This window comes from Panthera leo, chromosome A2 (genome assembly GCF_018350215.1).
Source record: "Panthera leo isolate Ple1 chromosome A2, P.leo_Ple1_pat1.1, whole genome shotgun sequence".
Classification (NCBI taxonomy): Eukaryota; Metazoa; Chordata; class Mammalia; order Carnivora; family Felidae; genus Panthera; species Panthera leo.
The window spans coordinates 21,239,790-21,260,925 of NC_056680.1; the positions used below are offsets into that span (position 1 = coordinate 21,239,790).

The 21,136-nt window shown below is 46.6% G+C and overlaps 1 protein-coding gene across 2 annotated transcripts in view; it reads right to left on the reverse strand.

Moving 5' to 3' along the window:
- The window catches only part of LOC122214447 (store-operated calcium entry regulator STIMATE), a 54,098-nt gene extending 36,524 nt beyond the window's left edge, over positions 1-17,574 (reverse strand). Inside the window, exon 1 of one of the 2 annotated variants that reach the window (XM_042929645.1) lies at positions 17,342-17,571. In XM_042929645.1, coding sequence (XP_042785579.1) covers positions 17,342-17,501 — 160 coding nt within the window. In that variant the 5' untranslated portion in view covers positions 17,502-17,571. Of the gene's footprint in view, positions 1-17,341 lie in introns of both variants that reach the window. The other variant, XM_042929646.1, reaches the window with a different exon arrangement.
- Positions 17,575-21,136: the final 3,562 nt, after the last annotated feature.

Below are 21,136 nucleotides of genomic sequence, written 5' to 3' on the forward strand. Positions count from 1 at the left end.
AACAAAGCTCTATACTGTACACAAGTCAGAACTTTGGCACTTCTTCTCTCTCACCATTGAAATATGAACTCCTTGAGCTGCTGGTATCTTTGAAAGAGGGGTGAAAAGGAAGATCCATCAACTGCGTTCTTATAAAAAAGGTACTGAGAAGACCGAACACGTGTAAAAAGTCACTGTACACACAGAATGAATAGGCTCCATTTCAATTACTAGTCCCTGTTTTCCTCCCACACATAACTCAAAGGCTCATTATACAAATTAGTCTGAAGTGTATCTTGTTCAACAATCTAGTGTAGACTGTAGAAACTCTGATTTCCTACCAGTTAAAATATAAGCAGTGAGCAACCAAGTTGGCTTGGCAAATAGAATATGACAAGTTGCTTCTCTGAGGCTCTTAAGACTAAAGAAGCAGCCAGGGCGCCTGGGTAGCTCAGTTCGTTGAACGCCTGGCTCTTGATTTTGGCTCAGGCCATGATCTCACAGTTTGGTTAGTGAGATCGAGCCCCGTGTTGGACACTGTGCTGACAGTGCAGAGCCTGCTTGGGATTCCCTCTCTCTCTGCGCCTCCTCAGCTCTTTCTCTCTGAAAAGTAAACATGGACAAAAATTCAAAAGGAAGGCTAAAGCAGCAGCCAACTCTTGTCTTGGAGGAGCTGTCCGCTGGCATCCTGGGCCTGTTCCAACCACGTCTGAGGGCTCAGCCCACTCACCAAGATAAAATCCAATCAACAAGCTCTCACTTATCTACCCAATATAGAGATATACCCGAACCGATCCTCTTTGGCCACTCAGCATACAAATCTGGAAGTATTAGTTACTGGTTCAAGTGATTTGTCTTCCTAAGTAGATCACAGTCTCTTGGAGAACAGGGATCAAGTCTCCTAAACTTTTCTCATGCCCACCTTCACTGTATCAGTTTTGTACTGCTATGTGACATATTGTTCCACAACTTGGTGGCTTAAAACCAGAAGATTTATTGTCAGCTTAGCTGCGTAGTTCTGGCTCCATGATCTCTTGTAAGGCTGCAAACTTACAAAGCATGGGAAGCTTTGGCTGGGGCTGGAAGAGCCACTTCCGAGAAGGTTCACACACACATGGCTGTTGGCTGGACTCCCCAGCTCCTCACCAGAAGGGTCCTTCCAAAGGACTGTCTGAGTGTCCTCAAGACATGGCAGCTGGCTTTTCCCAGAGCAAGTGATCCAAGAGGGAGAACATCCAAGACAAAAGCTGCGGTTTTTAATAACTTAATCTCCAAAGTGATATACCATCACTTCTGCTATATTCTATTGGTCACATAGACTAACCCTGACGCAATGTGGGAGAGGACCACACAGGGCGTGAGTATCAGGAGTGGGGATCACTGGGGTCTGTGGTGGAGGCTGGCTGCCACATGAGCCCTTCTACGTCTGCAGGAAATTTTTACTGAATGTGGAATGGATGAACCTTTCCAGGGGGACCTGGAAGCTGTTCCTTTGCTTTTCAATTCCATCTTTGCCAACACACTCATGCTCTTTGCTGTCCTGGCTGGCTAACACCTTCCAAAGAAGGAAAACCGAACAAGGCACTAGAAGGAATCACCAGTGTTTCTGTCCAACCTTACAAGAGCTTTCCCTTCCCCTTTGGTTGTTACTGAAAACAACCAAAAAGGTGTTTTCAGCCAAATTCAGCTTCTCGCTTACCCAAACAAGGGGACATCCTATCAGTGCGATGAAGTCTGCCGACAAGGGCAGTGTAGACCCAAATGTTCCTGTGGAGGGGTACCAAGAAGGGCCAAGGTCCTGGCACTTATGGCCTGCGACAGCCAAGCAGGGCAGACTATTTGACCACACAAAGGAGGCACTGGGATCATGATTTCCCACATGGCCTCTTGGAGCCCAAAGCCATACTGTTGCACTGCTTCTTAGTGTGGTGGTGGTAATTTTTTAAAATTAGCAAAGTGACTCAATTTCTCCCCAATTTACATAATTCCTACCATCAAACATAGGTCCTGAGATTACAACTAGAGTTGACAAAATTTGTAAAAGGGTCCAAGAGCTAAGTTGATAAGGCAGTATGTAAGGATTGGGGCCACTTGCTTTGGGTAAGGAAGGATCAAAGTGCCTTTACCCATTTTTTTTTTTTTTTTTTCCCTGCCTTCATTTATGAAAGCTATTTCTCCCTGGACAGAGAATCCTAGATTCACAGGGTTTTCCATTCAGCACTTTACAGATGTTGTTCCATTGTCTTCTGGCTTGAATAATTTGATGAAAAGTCTGTATCAGTTCTTATGTCTCTCTGTACAGAGTGTCTTTTTTTCTCTTGGTGCTCTCACAATTTTCTTTTTATCATTGTTCGTCAGCAATTTGATTACGATGTGGCTTAGTGTCATTTACTTTGTGTGGTTCATCTGCTTGGGGTTTATGAAGCTTCTTGGATCTATGTTTACAGTTTTCATCAACTTTGGAAAATGTTCAGCCATTAGTCTTCAAATATGTTTCCTGCCCTCTCTTCTGCCTCTTTTAGAAATCTAATTACAGGTTGGCCCTCTATTTTCCCATGGGTCACTGGGGCTCTGTTTGTTATTTGACTTCCTTTTGTGTTTCATTCTTAATTCATTTATATGGACTGACTTTTCTCCTGATTATAGGTCATAATTTTCTGCTTCTTCACCTGTCCCATAATTTTTTATTAGAAGCTATACATTATGATTGCCACATTGTTAGGTATTTGAATTTTGTGGTCTTCCTTTAATGAGTACCGAAGTTTGCTGGAGTAAGCAGTTAAGTCTGTAAAACAGTTTGATAATTCTGAGGCTTCTGCCCCTTCTCTCTCTTTTTAAGTTTATTTATCTTGAGAGAGAGATAGAGAGCATGTGTGAGGAGGGGTCAGTCAGAGAAGGAGAGAGAAAGAATTCCAAGCTGTGCTGACAGCACAGAGACCAATGCAGGCTCGAGCCCACAAACTGTGAGATCATGACCTGAGATGAAACTAAGAGTTAGACGCTCAACCAACTGAGCCACCCAGGCGCCCCTCTCTCCCTTCTCTTTTATATCAATTCAGAGGTATAATTTATATACCCAATACATCCATATTAAATACAGTTCAAGAATTTCGAGAAATGTATACACTGATGTGACCCTCACTACCAACATAGTAATTTCCATTACCCCCAAAAGTTATCTCATGTTCCTTTGTGGTCAGTCTCACCGTTACCACTCCAAGGCAACCACTAATCTGCTTGCTGTCACTAAAGATTCCGTTTCTGGAATTTCATACAAATGGACTCACATAGGACATATTCTCTTGAGCTGGAATCTTTTGCTCAGCATGTTCATCTATGTTGTTGCACGAATCAGTAGTTCATTCCTCTTTGTTGCTGACTGTATCCCCTCATTTGGATAGATCACAATTTGTTCATCCATTCACATGCTGATGAACATTTGGATCGTTTCCAGCTTGGGGCAATTATGAATAAAGTTGTTATGAATATTCACGTACAAGTCCTTTTGTGGCCCTGTTTTCTCTTAAGTAAACGTCTAGGGACAACATTGCTGGGTTATATGGCAGGTGTGATTTTCTTTGTAAGAAACTTTCAGTTTCCCAAAATGGTTGTGTCATTTTACATTTCTGCTATCAGTATACAAGAATGTCAAAGTTCATATTCTCTTCAACTTTTGGTATTGTCAATCTTTTAAATTTTAGCCATCCTTGCTGGGTATGCAGTGGTATCATTTAATGTGCACTTCCCTGATGAACATCTTTTCATGTGCTTATTGGCCACCTGTATATCTTCTTCAGAGAAATGCCTATTCCAATCCTTTGCCTATCATTAAACAACACTGTCTTTTAACTGAGTTGTTAGAATTGTTCACCTATGCTGGATGCAAGTCCTTTGTCAGATAGTTTTTCCCCAGTCTGCGTCTCACCTTTCCATTTTCTTTACAGTCTATTCTGAATGTCAGAAATGCTTAATTTAGATGAAGTCTGACTTATCTTCCATTTACTTTATTTTTTTTTAAGTTCAAGCTTTTTGTGTCCTAAGATCTCTCTGCCTATCCCAAGGTCACAAAGACTTTCTCCGATGTTTCTTTCTAGAAGTGTCAGAGCTTTTGCTTCTACATCCAGATCTGTGATATATTTCTGCTCAATTTCTGTGTATGGTATCTGGTTTGTTTTTAAGCTCTGTGCCCTTTCCTGGGTTGGCAGTTAAGTTTGCAAGCAGCTTTCTCAAATAAGGCACAATCTTTTGAGGTATCCACCCAGTACCCCCGGTGTTCAGTAAGGTCTCTCACCTAACTGGGAAGAAAAACATCTCCCGGCCCTAGAAAGAGTTGAGCTTACATCTTCCCAGCAGCTATTCTTGGCTTTGCCTCATGAGTTTTACCCCATGCACGCACAAACCAATGTTCAGAAAGAGCCTTGAGGAGACCCCTGAGCAAATGTCTAGAGCTTTTCTTTTATGTAGTTTGTTTTTCTCCATATTGTTCCTGGAAATTCCAACTGCTCTGGCTTCCTCAATTCTGTCTTCTCAACTTGGCAAGGCTGCTCGGCTCTGCTTGGGTTTCTGCTTGGGATTTGGAAATTGCCTCCGGCAGAAAGACCACAGGGCTCACCTCATCATTTTCTTTCTCTCAGGGACCACTATCCTGAGCCGCCCGTTCCCCAATGTTTGCAAAGAGTTGTTTCACACATTTTGGTCTGTTTTCTGGTTGCTAACAGAAGATGGGCAAGTTCTATACCAGTGACTCCTTCATTGGCAAAAGTCTCTTTACCCACTTTTGTACAGGCTCAAATGTTAAATTTATCCACATGGGAGAGAGTCCTCGGACTTCAATGACAAGCCCTACGGGATTCCAATCTCAAAAGGAAAAGCCTATGGCTTTTTCCTGGCACACCTATCATGACTACAAAAATGATTGCAATGATGCTCTTGAAGGAAAACCAAGCAGATGAAAGACAATGGGAACCAAATGGTGGTAAAGAATTCCATGTGCAGAGAAGACAGGAAGTCTACAGAGGTTAGGAAAGCAGTGTCCCCATGTCATGAAATACACGTGAACACTGCACACAACAGGCGGGCAGAGCAGTGGAAAGTCCCAGCACTGGGGTGAAACTCACCGGTTTGAATTCCAGGATTCCAATTAGGAGCTGCCACAACCTTAGACAGTTCATTCAGCCTCTCTGTGCCTCAGTTTCCCCAGGTATACAATATAACAGGAGTACCTGCTTCGTGTGGCGAATGTGAGAAATAAATGAGTTAACATATATTTATGGTGCTTACAGGACTTGGCACATAATAAGCACTAAAAAACGTGACTCAGTATCGTCACCAGATCAAACACTGGCCAAAGCACCTTTGGCCAAAATACCTTCAGTGCCTGTGGTTCTGACCTCCCAAGCAGGGGAGGCCTTACAAGAAGAATGAAAACACATCTTACATTTACACAGTGTCAGAATACCTCCCCAAAATTTACTTATTAATTGCAAAGGGAAAATTTTTCACTTCAGGGGAGAGACCTGGAGGGACCACCTTCCTCAAATCATCACGAGAACTTCACCAGCGCTGGGGTAAACCCACATCAGGTGCCCCAGGTTCTGACGCACTGAGGAGGTCACAACATCACTTATGCAACATACCCCCCCTCCCCCAAACAACCCAAAGGTAACCATGAGAAAACATTAAACAAACCCAATCTGGGACATTTACAAAACCACTGGCCTGTACTTTTCAAAAACATCAAGGCCAAGGCGCCTGGGTGGCTCAGCTGGTTAAGCATTCAACTCTTGGTTTTGGCTCAGGTCATGCTCTCATGGCTCATGGGTTTGAGTCTCTCATCGGGCTCTGTGCTGATAGTGTGGAGCCTGCTTTGCATTCTCTTTCTCCCTCTCTCTCTGCCCTTCCCCCGCTGACTCTCTCTTTCTCAAAAATAAACTTAAAAAAAAATTAATTAGTTTTTAAAAAGCATCAAGGCCAAGAAAGACAAAGAAAGGTGGAGAAACTATTCCAAGACCAATAGAGACTAAGTGTACTATGTCTCACTGCTGTCTTCCTGACCAGCTTCCAGGTGGGGAGCACCCAGTCAGAGTGCCCGCATGTGCCAGCCCCGAGCCTGGCCAGTAAGCCAGACAAGGCCCAAGGAAAGGCAGAGCCACACGGAGGTCATACCTGATTAGTACTGACTGACTGTCCTGCAACTTCAAAGGAGACTAGTATGGGCAAAGGTCATTAGGGGGAAGTTTCTTGGAAGCTGGGGAGGATGTGGCTAGGCCGGAAGGAAGGAGAAAAGCATTCAGGGGAAGGAACGTGAGTAAGGGGAAGAGGCAGGAACGGGTCTGGCAGGTTCAGGGGGCTGGGAGAAGAGCAGCCCTGGGGCATCTTGCTGCATCCCAGTGTCCAATAACATTGCTGTTCTTGGCTTAGGTTATAGGGCAGACCATGGTGGCTGCACTGCCTGCAGTACAGAGAGAGTTCAGAAAAGGAGGATGGGGGCACCAGGTCCAGGAGCCTAGCTGTCCTGCAGGATGCCAGGACACCACACCACTTTAGGTCAAGGCAAAGAAGGACCTGCCACATAAGAGTACCTATGGCACCTATGCTATGGTCAGCGTGAGTGAGGGCAGAGGAGCTCCCTGGTACAGCTCAATGCTTCACCAGCTATGAACACCTTCAGACAGCAATCGCCTGCTCCACCCCCGCCCCCGCATCACCTCTCCTCACCCTCGTGCCTCACGTGATCAGAGACCAAAATTCAGCTTAAGCCACGTCCACCCACATTGGCCCAGCCCAAGAATGTCCATTTTGGGGGGAACAAGATCACTATAAAAAAGCTGCACCCAGAATGTTGTCCCATCCACAGCAGTGGCCCTTGAACTACGGTGGTCCATAGCAAGACTACAGTGTATTTGTCGGCTGTATTCACTGATGATTTTTACCTGTTAGGGCAGGGGGTATTAGTAAGTTGTTTACTTAAACACGCTGAAAAAAAACCAAACCCATACGTAATCTGCTCAGTGGACTGAAAGGCAATTTAACGTTCTTGTTAATTCTCATTTCATGGAATTTTTTTTTTTTTTTTTTTTTGCCAGCAACTAATGAGATTTCTCACAGAGAAATTTGGGGATAGAATTACAAACCAGGGCCCCCTCCGCTGTGTCTAAAGGACCCCCCAGACCCATCTCTTTCTTTCCTAGGCTTCTGGAGCCCAGTTGCCTGCAGAGCTCAGACAGAGGGTGGGAACAGCAGTGGAAACAGCAGACCTATAATCTTCAAGTCTGCTGCGTCAGAACGACCTGCAAATATTTTGGGCCCAAACGCATCACCCAAATAGAAACCCTGCCCTGGCACTCTCATGCCGCTTCGGCCAAAATGCTCACACTGTGCTTGGGTCTGGGCAAGAGAGGCGGTGTGCCCTGCTCCCGCAGGATTGTGTCTCAGGCTTGTCATTTAACTGGGACGATGCCAGTACCTCATTTCTCTACATCATTTTTCATGTTACTAAGTGAAGATGTCTTCTAAGAAAACAAAAAAGTCCATGAAGAACACTGATGAGCGTAAGAGGCTAGAGGAGCCCATGGACTAGAACAAAAGCTGGGGGCAGAAAAGCATTTTGAGAGAAGTGAGCATATGAAAAATATAAGGTTGGTCCTGCTTGTGTCCTGAACTACTGTGCATATAACTTAGCCCACGAAAGAGAAAACTAAAGAAAAAGCATGAAAGCTCCTGATACCTCTCACTGACTGAATATAGGAAAAGCCACAGATACTCAACACCAAGTCTTTCAAAGAAATTTTAGAGCCAAGAAAAAAACACCGGTCGAGTGCCCCAGCCAGCCGAGTGACCCTTCTTCCCCTACCCGCGTGCCACTCCACTGCCCCCACATGAAAGCCCGCCCCAGGTAAGGCCCAGCCTCACACAAAGCTGCTCGAGCTGGGCCTGCCTACAGCACGGCATGCCCTTTAGAATGAGGAGGACACTACATCAAACTAAATGTGGGAGGGATGTGTCAGATGCTAAGACAGGATTGCAGTAACTCCAGTTCGAAGTCTTTTCATCATAGGTACAGAGGTGGTTTTAGTGGCTGACAATCCTGTGGCAGGTACAGGATTTCTAGAATGTACCTGACAATTGGCATTCTCATAAGACGTTCTTCAGCAGAACCCAAGCTCACCAAAGCCTGGGACCATGCTCACAGACCATGCCTCCCCTGCCCTGGCATCAGTCTTGTAGCCACACCAGGCAGCTGTCCAGAATGGAGGCCAGGAGCATCCCTGCTTCCTCTACACCTGGGTGGAATATGGTGGGCAGCCAACAAAGCTAGTTAACAATAAGGAACAGCTTCATTTATTAGCTAAAAGCAAGGTCTCTGGAGCTGGACAGCCTGTTCCTCAGGGGGACCCCATGAGATCCAAAAGGGACATGATCAGGGTGCATGGGTGGCTCAGTTGAGCATCTGACTCTTGATTTCAGCTCAGGTGATGATCCCAGCCCTCTCTCTCTCTCTCTCTCTCTCTCCAGCCCTCTCTCTCTCTCTCTCTCTCTCCAGAGGCACTTGGGTGGCTCAGTCAGTTGAGCATCTGACTTCGGCTCAGGTCATGATCTCACAGTTTGAGTTTGAGCCCCACATTGGGCTCTGTGCTGACAGCTCAGAGCCTGGAGCCTGCTTCAGGTTCTGTGTGTGTCTCTCTCTCTGCCCCTCCCCAGCTCATGCTCTCTCTCTCTGCTTCAAAAACAAATAAACATTAAAAAAAAAAAAAAAAAAAAAAAAAGATTCTCTCTCACCTTCTGCCCCTCTCCCTCACTTATTCTCTCTCTAAAAAAACAAAAATAAAAAATACATGGGACATGATAAAGTTGCTTCAAAAGAAAGGCTCTCAGAAAAACAGTCCAAATGGAGCATGAGGTAAATGCAGAGGCTGACTTGCCATCCAATAATTTAACGCATCCTCCTTTTTAAGTGCAAGCTATAGGAAAAGACGCTGAACAAGGAAAGCCATCTAGAAGTCTCTGGAACACTCGGCCTCCTTCTCTGAGAGCCTCTGTCCCATGCTCTCCAGCCCCGAGGAGGACGGCCCTGCTCACAGCCTCCTCGGGACTTCAGCTCTCACCACCGCATGTCCCCTTCCCATTGCTTCCCTCCCTGGTGCTGTGCTCCAGCAGGGCTCCCCCAAGGACACTTCCCGAGCTGTAGGCAGAACCCCTCATCTCTCCCCTCAAGGCTTCATTGACTCCCTTCACACTGTCCAGGACACAGCCCCCTCCAGCCAAGAGCCCCCAGAGGACGGGGTGTGGGTCCTAGCAGTCCCTTGTCGAGGCAACACCCAGCACCACATGTGGCACCCAGGCCCTTAAGCCCTGTCGCTGCACTGTTCTCATCCTTCAGGAGCAACACACTGACTGAATCTGCTCTCCAGGGCTCCCCTGAGAGTTCACTGAGTGATCCACAAACTGAACACATGTAGTTCTTAACAGGGACAACTGTGCGCCCTCCCCGCCAGGACATACTGGGCAGTGCCTGGAGACATTTTTGTCTGTCTCAGCTTGAGGGAGGAGGGTGCTATTAGCATCTAGTGGGTAGAGGTCAGGGATGTTGCGAAACACCCAACAACACACATGACAGCCCCTGCAGTAAAGAATTACTTGGCCCCAAATGTCAACAGTGTCAAAGTGAAAAACTGTGGGTTTGATGGAGAACTTCCCAGGAGTGGGGTGCCTGAGACACTCAAAGGCTACTTCTATGCATACGTGAGGAAAAGGATAACTTATGGGTTATCCCTAACTCAAGGTTATCAACCACACTCCTTAGACCCCAAGGAAACACAGCAGGAGGGGGGCGCCTGGGTGGCTCAGTCGGTTAAGCGTCCGACTTCGGCTCAGGTCACGATCTCGCGGTCCGTGAGTTTAAGCCCCGCGTCAGGCTCTGGGCTGATGGCTCAGAGCCTGGAGCCTGTTTCCGATTCTGTGTCTCCCTCTCTCTCTGCCCCTCCCCCGTTCATGCTCTGTCTCAAAAATAAATAAACGTTAAAAAAAAAAAAAAAAAGAAAGAAACACAGCAGGAGGGCTGTGGATAGGCCTCCTCCTCACCAGTTCCTCAATGGACTCGGGTACCCCCTCCCCAGTGCTTCTGGGAGGCTCCGTCTCTGGGTACAAGTGCCATCCTCATGCAGCCACGGAGAACCTGCATGAAGGCCCAGGCTGAGAAAGCAAAACCTCAGATGTAACTCGTACGTGCACAAAATGATTGGTTAAGTAATTTCAAACGTATATTTTCATGCTATCAATAGCCATAGAACAGCCTGAAGTTCCAGATAACACTTTGGACACAAAAAAAGAATCATAAAGAAAGAAAATCAGAGTTGTTTAAACAGGAAAAAATGAGGCAAAGTAGCCAGGGTATAGGGTAATCAGAGGGCACGCCTGTGTGGAAAGAGAGGCAAGAAGGCAGGCTGGAGTAGAGGAAGCGGCTAAGGGGGTTTGGAGTCTGACCGATCTGGCTTACATTTCAGCTCTACAGCTACTAACCAGGACCTTGCTTGCTGTCCCCATTCCTTCCAGAGTGCTTGGGAGGTCCATGAAGTGCTGGGCACAAGAGCCAGCACAGTGGAGACTCAGTACAGAGCAAGCAGCAAGAAAGACACCGGCTCTAGCTGCCAGCGCCCCCCACCTGCCATCACAGGCCCTGGGGCGTGTAAGGCCAGGAACTCGGATACAGGTTAATCACCTGTAACCAGGCTGCCCCATTCTACCCACTGCCCTCTCCAGGCCCACATGAGACTCTGCAGGTGAAAACACAGGGTAGGGTTAGGTGAAGAAAGGAGAGCATTACCTGTACTATAGCCACCTGCTTCGGGTACATGCTAATCAAGTTTTCTACCATTGTGCAGTCTATGAAAAGAGGGCTGAAGGTAAAGATGTTGTGCAAACAAGACAGCAAGGGAAATGTTTAACCTAATTCAGAAAACAAGTTACTCAAGCACCTGTGAAACGTTCTTCAATGGGACTCATGAGTGCAAATACTGTACTAACAATGAGGATGACTTCGCTCCCTGCCCCTTACAAGTGCCTGATACTGATCCAGCTTCCTTACACACATTCTTTCTAATCCCCACAGTCCCAGAAAAATTATTATTCCCCTCTTACTGGGGAGCAAACAGAACCTTTGGGAAATATACATAGGTTGCTCAAGGGCACGGTGTGGCAGAAGCAGACGTGGAAGCCAGGTCAGACTGGTTCCAGAGCCAGGGATCCCACTATTTTTAACCACCTCTAAAATTCCTTCAAAGGGACTTCATCTTCATACAAATATTATACTAACTGCAAAGGATTTTGAACAGATCATTAAAGCAATAGAGGCTTGATAGGCCCCTATAGGGTAACGCTTGACAAACATTATTGAAAAGGCTAAAAAAATGCATTTCCTTAACTTATCCTACAACTCAGACTGGCCTCTAATTCAGACAACTCTTGCCCTCTTGCCCCAATTTGGCTCCAAATTAATTAAGTTTTACTATAAATAAAGGAGTAGATCACCATTATGGATCCATGCTATACCAGATAAATCAGCATTTAGAAACCTTGAAAACTTTCTAAAAATGAAGACTCCTAACCGGCTACCACACTAATGTCAGCCGTCCTCCTTTCCCCTGTGGGCACAATACCAGCCTGGGAAAGAAAAAGGGAAGTTCTTCCTTAGCTTTGGCTGGCACTCGGGAGGCAGGAAGGAAATGGACATTTACTGAGTGTGCTGGGTGCCAGGCCCAGAGACAGGTGCCTTTTCTCCTGAGATCCAGTTCAGCCATCACTGTGTTTCATTATCTTACCAGGTGACCACGGAGTGAAAAGTTACTGCAGAATAGGACATTCATGCGATCTCAAAGTATTACCACCACCAGAGAGATAATTTATTCATTGTGAAGGGGAAAACGTACCTTTTCAAGGGAGAGATCAGGAAACCTCACCCCTCCACCAAGTAGTCAGCCTTATTATTACTAATCGCAAGACTGCCTGATGTTACACGCTTCCTGGTGCAATGTAGAATGAAGCACACAGCACTGCCTACAGAGTGTTCTTGCTGTAAAAAAGGTTACCTTAATGGAAAACCTCCTCCAGAAAAAACTCAGGAAACACAGGGGTCAGTGAAACAGCTCAAACACCACAAGGAAACACCCAGACAACTCCAGAACATGGAACACTGCACATGACGATTGGCCTGCACTGTTAAAATTAAAAAAAAAAAAGAGAAGGGGCGCCTGGGTGGCTTAGTTGGTTGAGTGTCCGACTTCAGCTCAGATCATGATCTCGCGGTTCGTGGGTTCGAGCCCCACGTCAGGCTCTGTGCTAACAGCTTGGAGCCTGGAGCCTGCTCTGGATTGTGTCTCCCCCTCTCTCTCTGCCCCTCCCCAACTTGTGCTCAGTCTCTCCTTCAAAAATAAATAAACATTAAAAAGAAAGGCAAGGCCATTAAAAACAAGTAACAACAAAAACCAGTGTGTGAGTGTGTAAGTGTGTGTGTGCGTGTGTGTGTGTTTAGGGGGAGATTTTTCTACTGTAAAAGTGACTTCAAAACACAACCAAATGCTATGTGTGGACCTTGACTGGCTCACAGGTTTTAAAAACTCCAGCTATGGGAGATTTGTGATGTGTGGGGTAGTGTGAACATGGACTGGATGTTAGATGATATTGTGGAGTTATCCATTTTCTTACGCATGATCGTGAAACTGTGATTATGTAGAAGACTGTCCTTATTCTCAGGAGACTCAACTGAAATTTTTCGGGGTAAAGTATGATCCTGGCTGCAACTCAGCTTCAAATGGCTTGGCCAAAAAAAAAAAAAAGAAAAAAAAAGTACAAAGAGAGAAAACAGATGTGGCAAAACATGAACAATTTCTGAACTAGGCAGAGGGCAGATAGTGTATTATCACTGTATTATTTTTCATCTTTGCTGCATGTTTGACGTTTTGTATGATAAAAACTGGAATAGGGTAGGCAGAGGTGATTCCAGGAAGGGGTGGTCCCAGCAGGTCTGTGTGTACAGAACACATAAGGAGGCTGTTCACCACGTGAGAAAACACCAGGGACTCTTGTATAAGATTAAGATTTCAAGGCTGGGCAGACTGGTTTGTGATGTTACTTTGGGTCTCAGGAACACTATCATTTCTCAATGCCAGCAGTATTTTTGTAAAACACGGCTACCCTCACCCAGCTGGCTAGTCCCCACATCTGTAACACGAAAATAGGCACAGGTAGATTTATCCAAGCTTTCAAAATGCTTGTTGTGTTAAAAACCAACTCTGTCTATACTTTGGTCCAGAACTTCAACTGTGCACGGCGAAAGAGGCTTGTGTTTGCTTTGCATCACACGTCCTGGGAGTAAACACTCCCAAATGCCAACACACACACTGGTCGACGCTGACCTTTGGCTGGCAGCTGGGCCGCTGCCCTGCAGTGGAACAGTGTGCTGAGTTTCCGGGACTGCTCAGCTCTGCTCTGCTGGGACTCTGGGCTGAGTGACTTCATTGAGCCACAGACTGGAGATAAAACCACCAAAACATGAGGAACTGCTCAGCAGGCAGGTCATGACAAGTCCCTCATTTATTTATTTTTTGACTTTTTTTTTTTTTTTTTAAATATAATTTATTGTCAAGTTGGCTAACATACAGTGTGTACAGCGTGCTCTTGGTTTCGGGGGTAGATTCCCGTGATTCATCGCTTACATGTAACACCCAGTGCTCATCCCCACAAGTGCCCTCCTCAATGCCCATCACCCATTTTCCCCTCTCCCGCCCCCCAACAAGTCCCTCATTTAAAGCATTTTTTTCTACTCAGACACCAAGGCTTCTCAGTGATGTCCCAGAGAACCAGAGCGGGAAGTCCCTTAATAAGCTTGCCTCTGAGTGTGTTCAGCTTTCCTCACATACAGAGGGTAGCTTAGGTGGAGCCTCTGGAAAGCTCACTACTTAGCAAGGTGTCGCTGACACTGAAACATGTCTGTGGATGCTGGCCCATAATAGTCAGTGTGTTTATGTAGCTCGAAGAAAGACTCCAGGCATCACTTGGCACTCAAACTCTCATCCACCTGGGCTGAGACCGTCTAAAAACCCCCACAACAGAGGTAAGCACTGCGATGGGAGATCCTTGTGGGGATCAAAATCCTCCCCTGAGACATTAATATATACTATAATAATGTTATTAATTATTAATGTAATAATATTATGTAGCAATAATTATAATAAATTAATCTATATTGTATATTGTTATATTATATATTATGTTATAATATGTTATATATATTATACATTGTTATATATAATAACATTATCATTAATATATATGTTAACATCTCAGGGGAGGATTTTGATTGTATATATATATCAGAAGCCATCCTCCAGGACAAAACCCTCCAGGTAAAAAACACAACAACCTGTAAATGGAGACCAAAAGTGATATTCTGGGTAGAAAAAGAAACAAAGACAGTGGTCTAAGGATCCACTGAAATCAGGGATGTGAAGTGATGAAAAGTCCCTCGGCCTGTCTGGCAGAGAAGGGGGTGCAGCTGATGGCACAGAGCTGGTCTGACAGGAAAATGGGACAGTACCTGCCCGCAGAGCTGGGGAACTGTCAGAGAAGAGAGGAAGTAAGCCCATGGCACAGGGGGACAAAAGCTCTCAGGAAGAAAAGACTATGACCCCAAAAGAGGGTAGGGACTGTTAAACTGCTCAGCAGAGATGACTGCTATTTAAAATATGCTTGACAATGGGGCGCCTGGGTGGCTCAGTCGGTTAAGCATCAGTATCTTGGTTTTGGCTCAGGTCATGTTCTCATGGTTCGTGGGTTCGAGCCCAATATTGGGCTCCATGCTGACAGAAGCCTGCTTGGGATTCTTTCTCTTTCTCTCTCTGCCCATCCCCTACTCGTGAGCTCGCCTGTACACTCTCTCAAATAAACTTAAAAAAAAAAAATTTTAAATATGCTCAACAAAATAAACGGTGGAATTGATGATGAAGGATGGAGTGGCCTCATCTTCACACACCAAGACCTCCCGCAAGGGCTGCAAGGTGGACGCTCCTGTCATGGGAGCCTGGCACTCTAGCCAGCAGCTCTGCTGGACTGGGGAGCCGACGCCGTGTCTGGGAAGACAGAGCCCCCCAAAGCCAAACCACTCACAGACTTCCCTGAGAGACCCCCTCCCTTTTCCCAGAGGGAAAAGCCCCACAGTTCTCTGGACAGAACCAACAAGTCTAGGAGATGAGCAAGGGCAGACACAGTCCTCGCCCTTCTACCTCTTCTCCCCGACCCTCCTCCTCATCACAGTCCCAGGACCCAGTGCCCATTTCCACACGCTCCCTCCACGTCTAGCCTTACGCTGAGCAAAAGGCCATGCTGTCGTCCGGTCTTTGCATACAGAAAGCGCCAACCGCAGTGGGGTTTGCACATGTGCTCGCACCGAAGATTAAGCAAAGCGAGTGTGTCCCTGAAGGCTTCAGGGCCAGTGCCATCACTTTGAACACAGGCAACCTGGCACACTTCTCAGCAGTGGGCAACTCTGCCCGTCATAATCACATTTCATTCTCTCAACCACAAGTATCAAGCCCTCAGGAATAAGTCGGGCCATCGGCATTAATCAAATCCACGGAAACAGCCAGAGCTAGGCTAGGAAATCTTAGGTCAGGGAACACAATGCAAAGTAAGCCTGTAGTTCCTTCAGAGAGAAAGGAGGGCCAGCTGGAGGAGACAGAAGTAGGAGGGGAGTGGAGACCCACGCACAATGTCTTGAAAACACACACATACAGTTCATGCACCCAAGTCAGCAGCTGATTTGGGCTAAGTCATCACAAATTATTCCTGGGGGAACAAGTTGGTATTTGTTCAACAGGGAAAATAGCAAGACAAGTAGAGACTAAAAAGGAAAGAAAAAGTGGCAAACATATACAGTCAGGCACTTGTTGTAAGACTTATCAAGGCCAGACAACCAGAAGAAAATGGCATCCAAGAAAAGCCTCTTCGGGTTTACCTGGAGCCTGGGATAATTCACTCAAATAAGCCCTGTGTTAGTTATAACAAGCAAAACTCTAAGTCTAGCAACTCCACGCTGTAAGATGCACACAGCTGCAGGACCCCTCCCTAACGCTAAGGAGCATACTCTCTGCAGAAACTTCCCACTCTGCCCATGTGAGCACAGTGGGGAAGTTTTGAGAACCAGTCATTTTGGAATTAATGCCTCTGTACATATAGTTATAACCCTTCCTTCCCCAAAATGCAATCACAGGGGCACTTCTAGGCCTACAGCCAACCAAAGCCTCCTGTTACTGTAATAAAGGTAAGGATGTGCGCCAAGAAAACAATACAAACCCATGACACACAGCACACATGACAACAGGGTGGAACTTCTAGTTCTCCAGAAGGGCCATCTGGGGTTTTCTCCTCCATCAGCAAACCCTCAAGGAAGAACCAACGGGGACTTAGCACAGGGATTCGGAGACCTCCCCAGACCCTCTGAACCTCCTCCTCCATTCAGCAAGCCACTTGGTTGTCCCAAGTCTCATGGAAAGGAAGAAAAGTTGAAATACAAATAACAGAACTGCGCTGGGAAAGGGAACCACCAGGGGAGGCCTGAGAAGCAACTTAATTAGGAAAGCTTGGGACAGGGACGGAACAGGCGGACCTATTCAGGAAGGAGGGGAAAGAGGAGACGTGGGGAAGAAGGCAGTCAGAGTGGGTCCTGCTCCAACCAAAACAGAAAAAAAAAGCTGGGGGGAAAGGTGAGGGCGAAGGGGCAGGAGGGAGTAGTACTGGGGACGCAATGCATGGCCTTACAATCCAGACATTGCAAAGTAACAGGATTTAAAAGCGAACTGGAGATAGCAAAGCTTTGGGATGTGAAAGAGCAGGAAAAAGCCCAGCATCAGACTAGGGATTTAGAGATGCAGGTTAAAAGTGAGAAGGGGAGGCTAGGAAGAGACTCTAAAAGGGGGCACAAAGGACTGTTCCAACTGGGCGTTCACGGCCCCAGGCTGGAAAGTGGAGTAGCCTTAAGTCGCGGTAACAAGGTAGCGGGAATGGGGGGGGGGGGGGGGGGGGAGGGGCGGGGAGCTAGTTTTAGTTTTAGGCAGGTATCTCGGAAGAGAGGCATGAGCAAGCTGGAGGAAAGGAGGTGGGGTGAACCCTGGCTAGAGGCTGCAGCGATAAGGCGAGAGACTCAGGACCCTGGGTCGGGGCCAGAGCCTCCTCTAGTTTGGGAATGCCCAGCCCGGGCTCGCGGGCAGAAGGCACCCCAGGCCTTAACTCTGGAGGCGGGAGGGTCCCCGAGGCTGGGCAGGGCCTGCGGTGGTCGTACAGGGCCTCAGGAGAGTGGGGGTCCGGGACTCACGCATCAACGTGCTGAAGGCCACGACGCCGAGCAGCCCCTGCAGGAAGATGCCGAAACTGTGCATGAGTGCGCCGCTCTCGCAGCGGCCCGCACCGGACGCGACGGTGGACGGTGGCCCGCCCGGCAGCCCGCGGCTCGCGTTCCCGGCGGGGCCCTGCATGGCGGGCCTGGCGGAGGGGCGCGGGGTGCCGCGGCCAGCCCGCCAGCCCGGCCGGCCTCGCTGCGTGCGGGGGCCGCACCGCTGAGCCCCGGGCCGGGAGTCCGAGACAGGAGCCGGTACCTCCGCCCCGCGGCCCACTCGCCGCCGCGCGTAACCCGACGTCTGAGATCGCAGCGCCCGATTGGCTCGGCCGGGCGTGGGGGCGGGCCTCGGCCGCTCCAGCTCTCTCCCACCACGGGCGGGGCTCCCGCCAGGCGTGGGGGCGGGGTGGTGCGTCCGGGCCACAGGTAGAGCGGACCAGGTGAGCCGGGCAGCACGGACTGGAGGGAGCGAGTCCCGGGACCCTGAGCTCCAGGTCGGCAAGGCAGGAGCAGGGATCGTCTGCGACTAAATTCTTTTCCTTTCCAAGATTAAGCCATCGTAGCTTGCAGAATTTACTAAAAACACTCCTGGATTCCACCCTCAATTTCCGATTCAGTAGCTCTGAGACCAAGCAGAATAATCTGCATTTTCAGCAAGCGGCCTAGATTATTCTGAAGGAGGCAGTGAGGCAAACAATCCAAGACTCTGCACACAGTAATATTCCTTCCAGTACAGACGTTCGACGTTCTTCTATTTTCCTTGTTAGTACGAAATTGTGGCCAAGAGCTTATCTTAGATTGATCAATCCGCCTGAGTTGACTTTTTTTTCTTCCCTGAGCATAATGTAAATGGTTATTTCAATCCAGTTGTGGTCGTTTAGAAATATACAAGGTTTATACTGAAAATAGGTCAACATATCCCCATCATGTCCATTTTGAACGTGCTTCATAAAGCCAAGTTGTTGGTAACTCTCAGAGTCTCTAATGCCTCCCTTCACGCATGCACGTTTACTCCCACCTTAACCCCTTGACTCCTTGGAAGGAGCTCTCTACCTCTATTAGGGCCTCTAGTCTCTATTGTCCCATCTATCCTCCCAACACCTCTGCCTTTTCTCCAGACACTTCTTGTTGATTCCCTCAAGTCTCCAGCCTTCCTGCTGCATTTGCTTAATGACCATGTACACATATTATTCCAATAGACATTGGGCTGTATTTGTGGAACAATAGATACTCCACCTAGGGAAACTTACCCTTAAAAGATAGTCACCAACGAATTCCAATTATATAAAAGGGCTAAATGCCACACAAAAGCTTTCATCACTAACAGGAATACTAACCTGATTATCCAGAGAACAGAAATGCTGTTGGCTCTTTAGAGCCCTTCTCTTACAATGCACTTCATAGCTCTGGGTCTTAAATGGCATTTCAGCTGTGTGTACTACTGTTCCCTTTTCTGCTGAATGAACTACTCCTCGTGCTTAAGGCCTGCCTGACCTCCCTCTCCGGTGGGCTTCCATACTACCTTGCATATACTGCTCCACTAGAGCTTTTCATACTGCTAATCAGATGGTTTTACATGTGTCTCTCACACAGCTGAGTGTGAGTTCCCGGAGGGAGGGAACTGGTTTACATTATTCACCCTTACATCCAACATAGCGCCTGGCACACAGAACATGGCAACACTTTTTTTAAATTAAACTGAATTTTAATTTATAAAATTTAAAACTCTCCACAAGTATTGACCATGGGAAAATACAGAAAATCAGGTTAAGAAAATAAATAGGTAAGGGAAAATTGCATTACTGCCTTTAAATCTAAGAAGGTCTCTTACGGGGATGCTCAACAGTTACAGTCCATGTTCAGAGGGAATCAAACAAGAGGATGTGTACTTAAAGCAGAAGAGACTGTGGGCTGAGTATAAGGAGACTGTTAATTGCTTGAAGATACAGGCAGCCTAAGGGAAGTTGCACATAAGAGCTGGAGAATGACGTTTTTGACAAAGCACTGCTCTGTCCTTCCAGGTGAGGGATCCTTAAGGCCCGTTGCTGCTGTACCAAGACAAATGTAGACAAACAAGAAGCATTCTTCCGAGATCAGGGGCAGATTCCCCAACGCCAGGAGCAAGGTCGCTGTGGGGAAATTCTGCTCTTCCTACCTTTCCTGACCTGCAATTAAAAAGTCCCTAAGTCCAGAGGGTAAAGGTCAGACAGCAGGAGAAGGGGGGAGAATTCTGGAAAGGCTCAGTTTATTAAAGTAGAAAGGAACTTTCTCCTCCTTCCAGAGATGATTCTGAGGCCCCACTGGAAAGAGTTTTGAAGGATTTACTCTGGCCAAGATGTCTTCTTTGCTGTCAAATGAAGTTAAACATAGCTTAAGACCTGTATTAATGTTCTTACAACCACTCAAAACTGCCATAATATGCCACAAGTTTATATACACTCTTAATTACAAAAAAAACCCACGCAAAATATTAATCCAAAATAGTTATTTTTTAATCCCTTGAAGTTATACCCATCAAACTTGATGGGAATTATTTTTAATAGGTATTCTTGTGCATATTTCTCCTTAATTATACTTTATCCTCAACTCATAACTTTTAAAATTAAGAGAAAAACAGCAAGCAGGAAGGATACAATGCAATATGCATTTTGTTTTGTTCCAAACAAGCAGCTTAAAAAAAAAAAAAAAAAAAAAAAAAGGATAGCATACAATAAACAAAGTGCATCAGTTCCAACAAGTTAGTATTAGAAAGAGGCCTAAGGAGAGGGCTGGAACCAGCCAGAAGTCCCACCCTGGCAGGCCTCTGATTGTCTTTAGAGAATATTCAACCAAAACAAGGAAGAAAGGAAGAAGGGAAGAGGAAAAGAAATGAGCACTTTAAAATCTCAAAAGAAACATTTGAACTACACTTCCTTAGAGCCTTCTTGCAAAAGGAGATAAGGAACTGTCCAGTTTTAATTCTGTCTCAACTTTGTAGGGGCCCTTTAGTCATCTGCTTTGTGACTTGATTTTACCCCTAAAGCCTGTCCTCATCCTTCTTCAAGCACTATTTGCCCACCTCCGTTTGGCCAAGCTAAGCACGCAGTTAGGTTGACTAAACCACGTAGAAACCTCAGGACTGAGCTTCCATACACTGTGAGAACAGGCACCATCAGCAATGGTGGCATCATTTCACTAGTCAATATCATCCTTTGTCCCCAGAAATAGTCAGAGGCCCTTGCCTCCCATGGCTCAGGGTCCACACTTGACTGCTGGTGTTGAGGACTTGTCCGGCAAGGCTGTAGATTGTTTTCCTTTTAAAACAGTCCTTTGTGATAGGCCATAGCACCAGGACAGACCAGACCCAAACAGTGTGTTAAGTCAGAAAAGACCTAAGTAGGGAGGGAGTTTTAGGCCTGTTTCTCCATTCCCCCCTCTCCTAGTTTTGCTGGTTCTTGTGAAAAATCCAAGAGTTCTGAAACACCAGAAGCAAGAAAACCTCCAGTGCATTTAGTGCCCACCACCTTTTCTATACCTTTACCCCGAAGGCTGCCCTCAGAAATAAGGCTACTTATGTGGTCTGGAAAAAGTACAGAGGAAACCCCAAGTGGGAAAGCTTGGAACCAGATCCACATGGACTGGGCTTTGAGTTTAGAACTCTTCTGCAAAAACTCCAAGTCCACAGGTGGCTTACTTGGATAGATTCAAATTTCCAAAGTATGTACATTCTCACACAAGGGGTGAGAATCATAAAATTCACGAACAGAACGTTGTAAAGTGAATAAAGTCATGAAA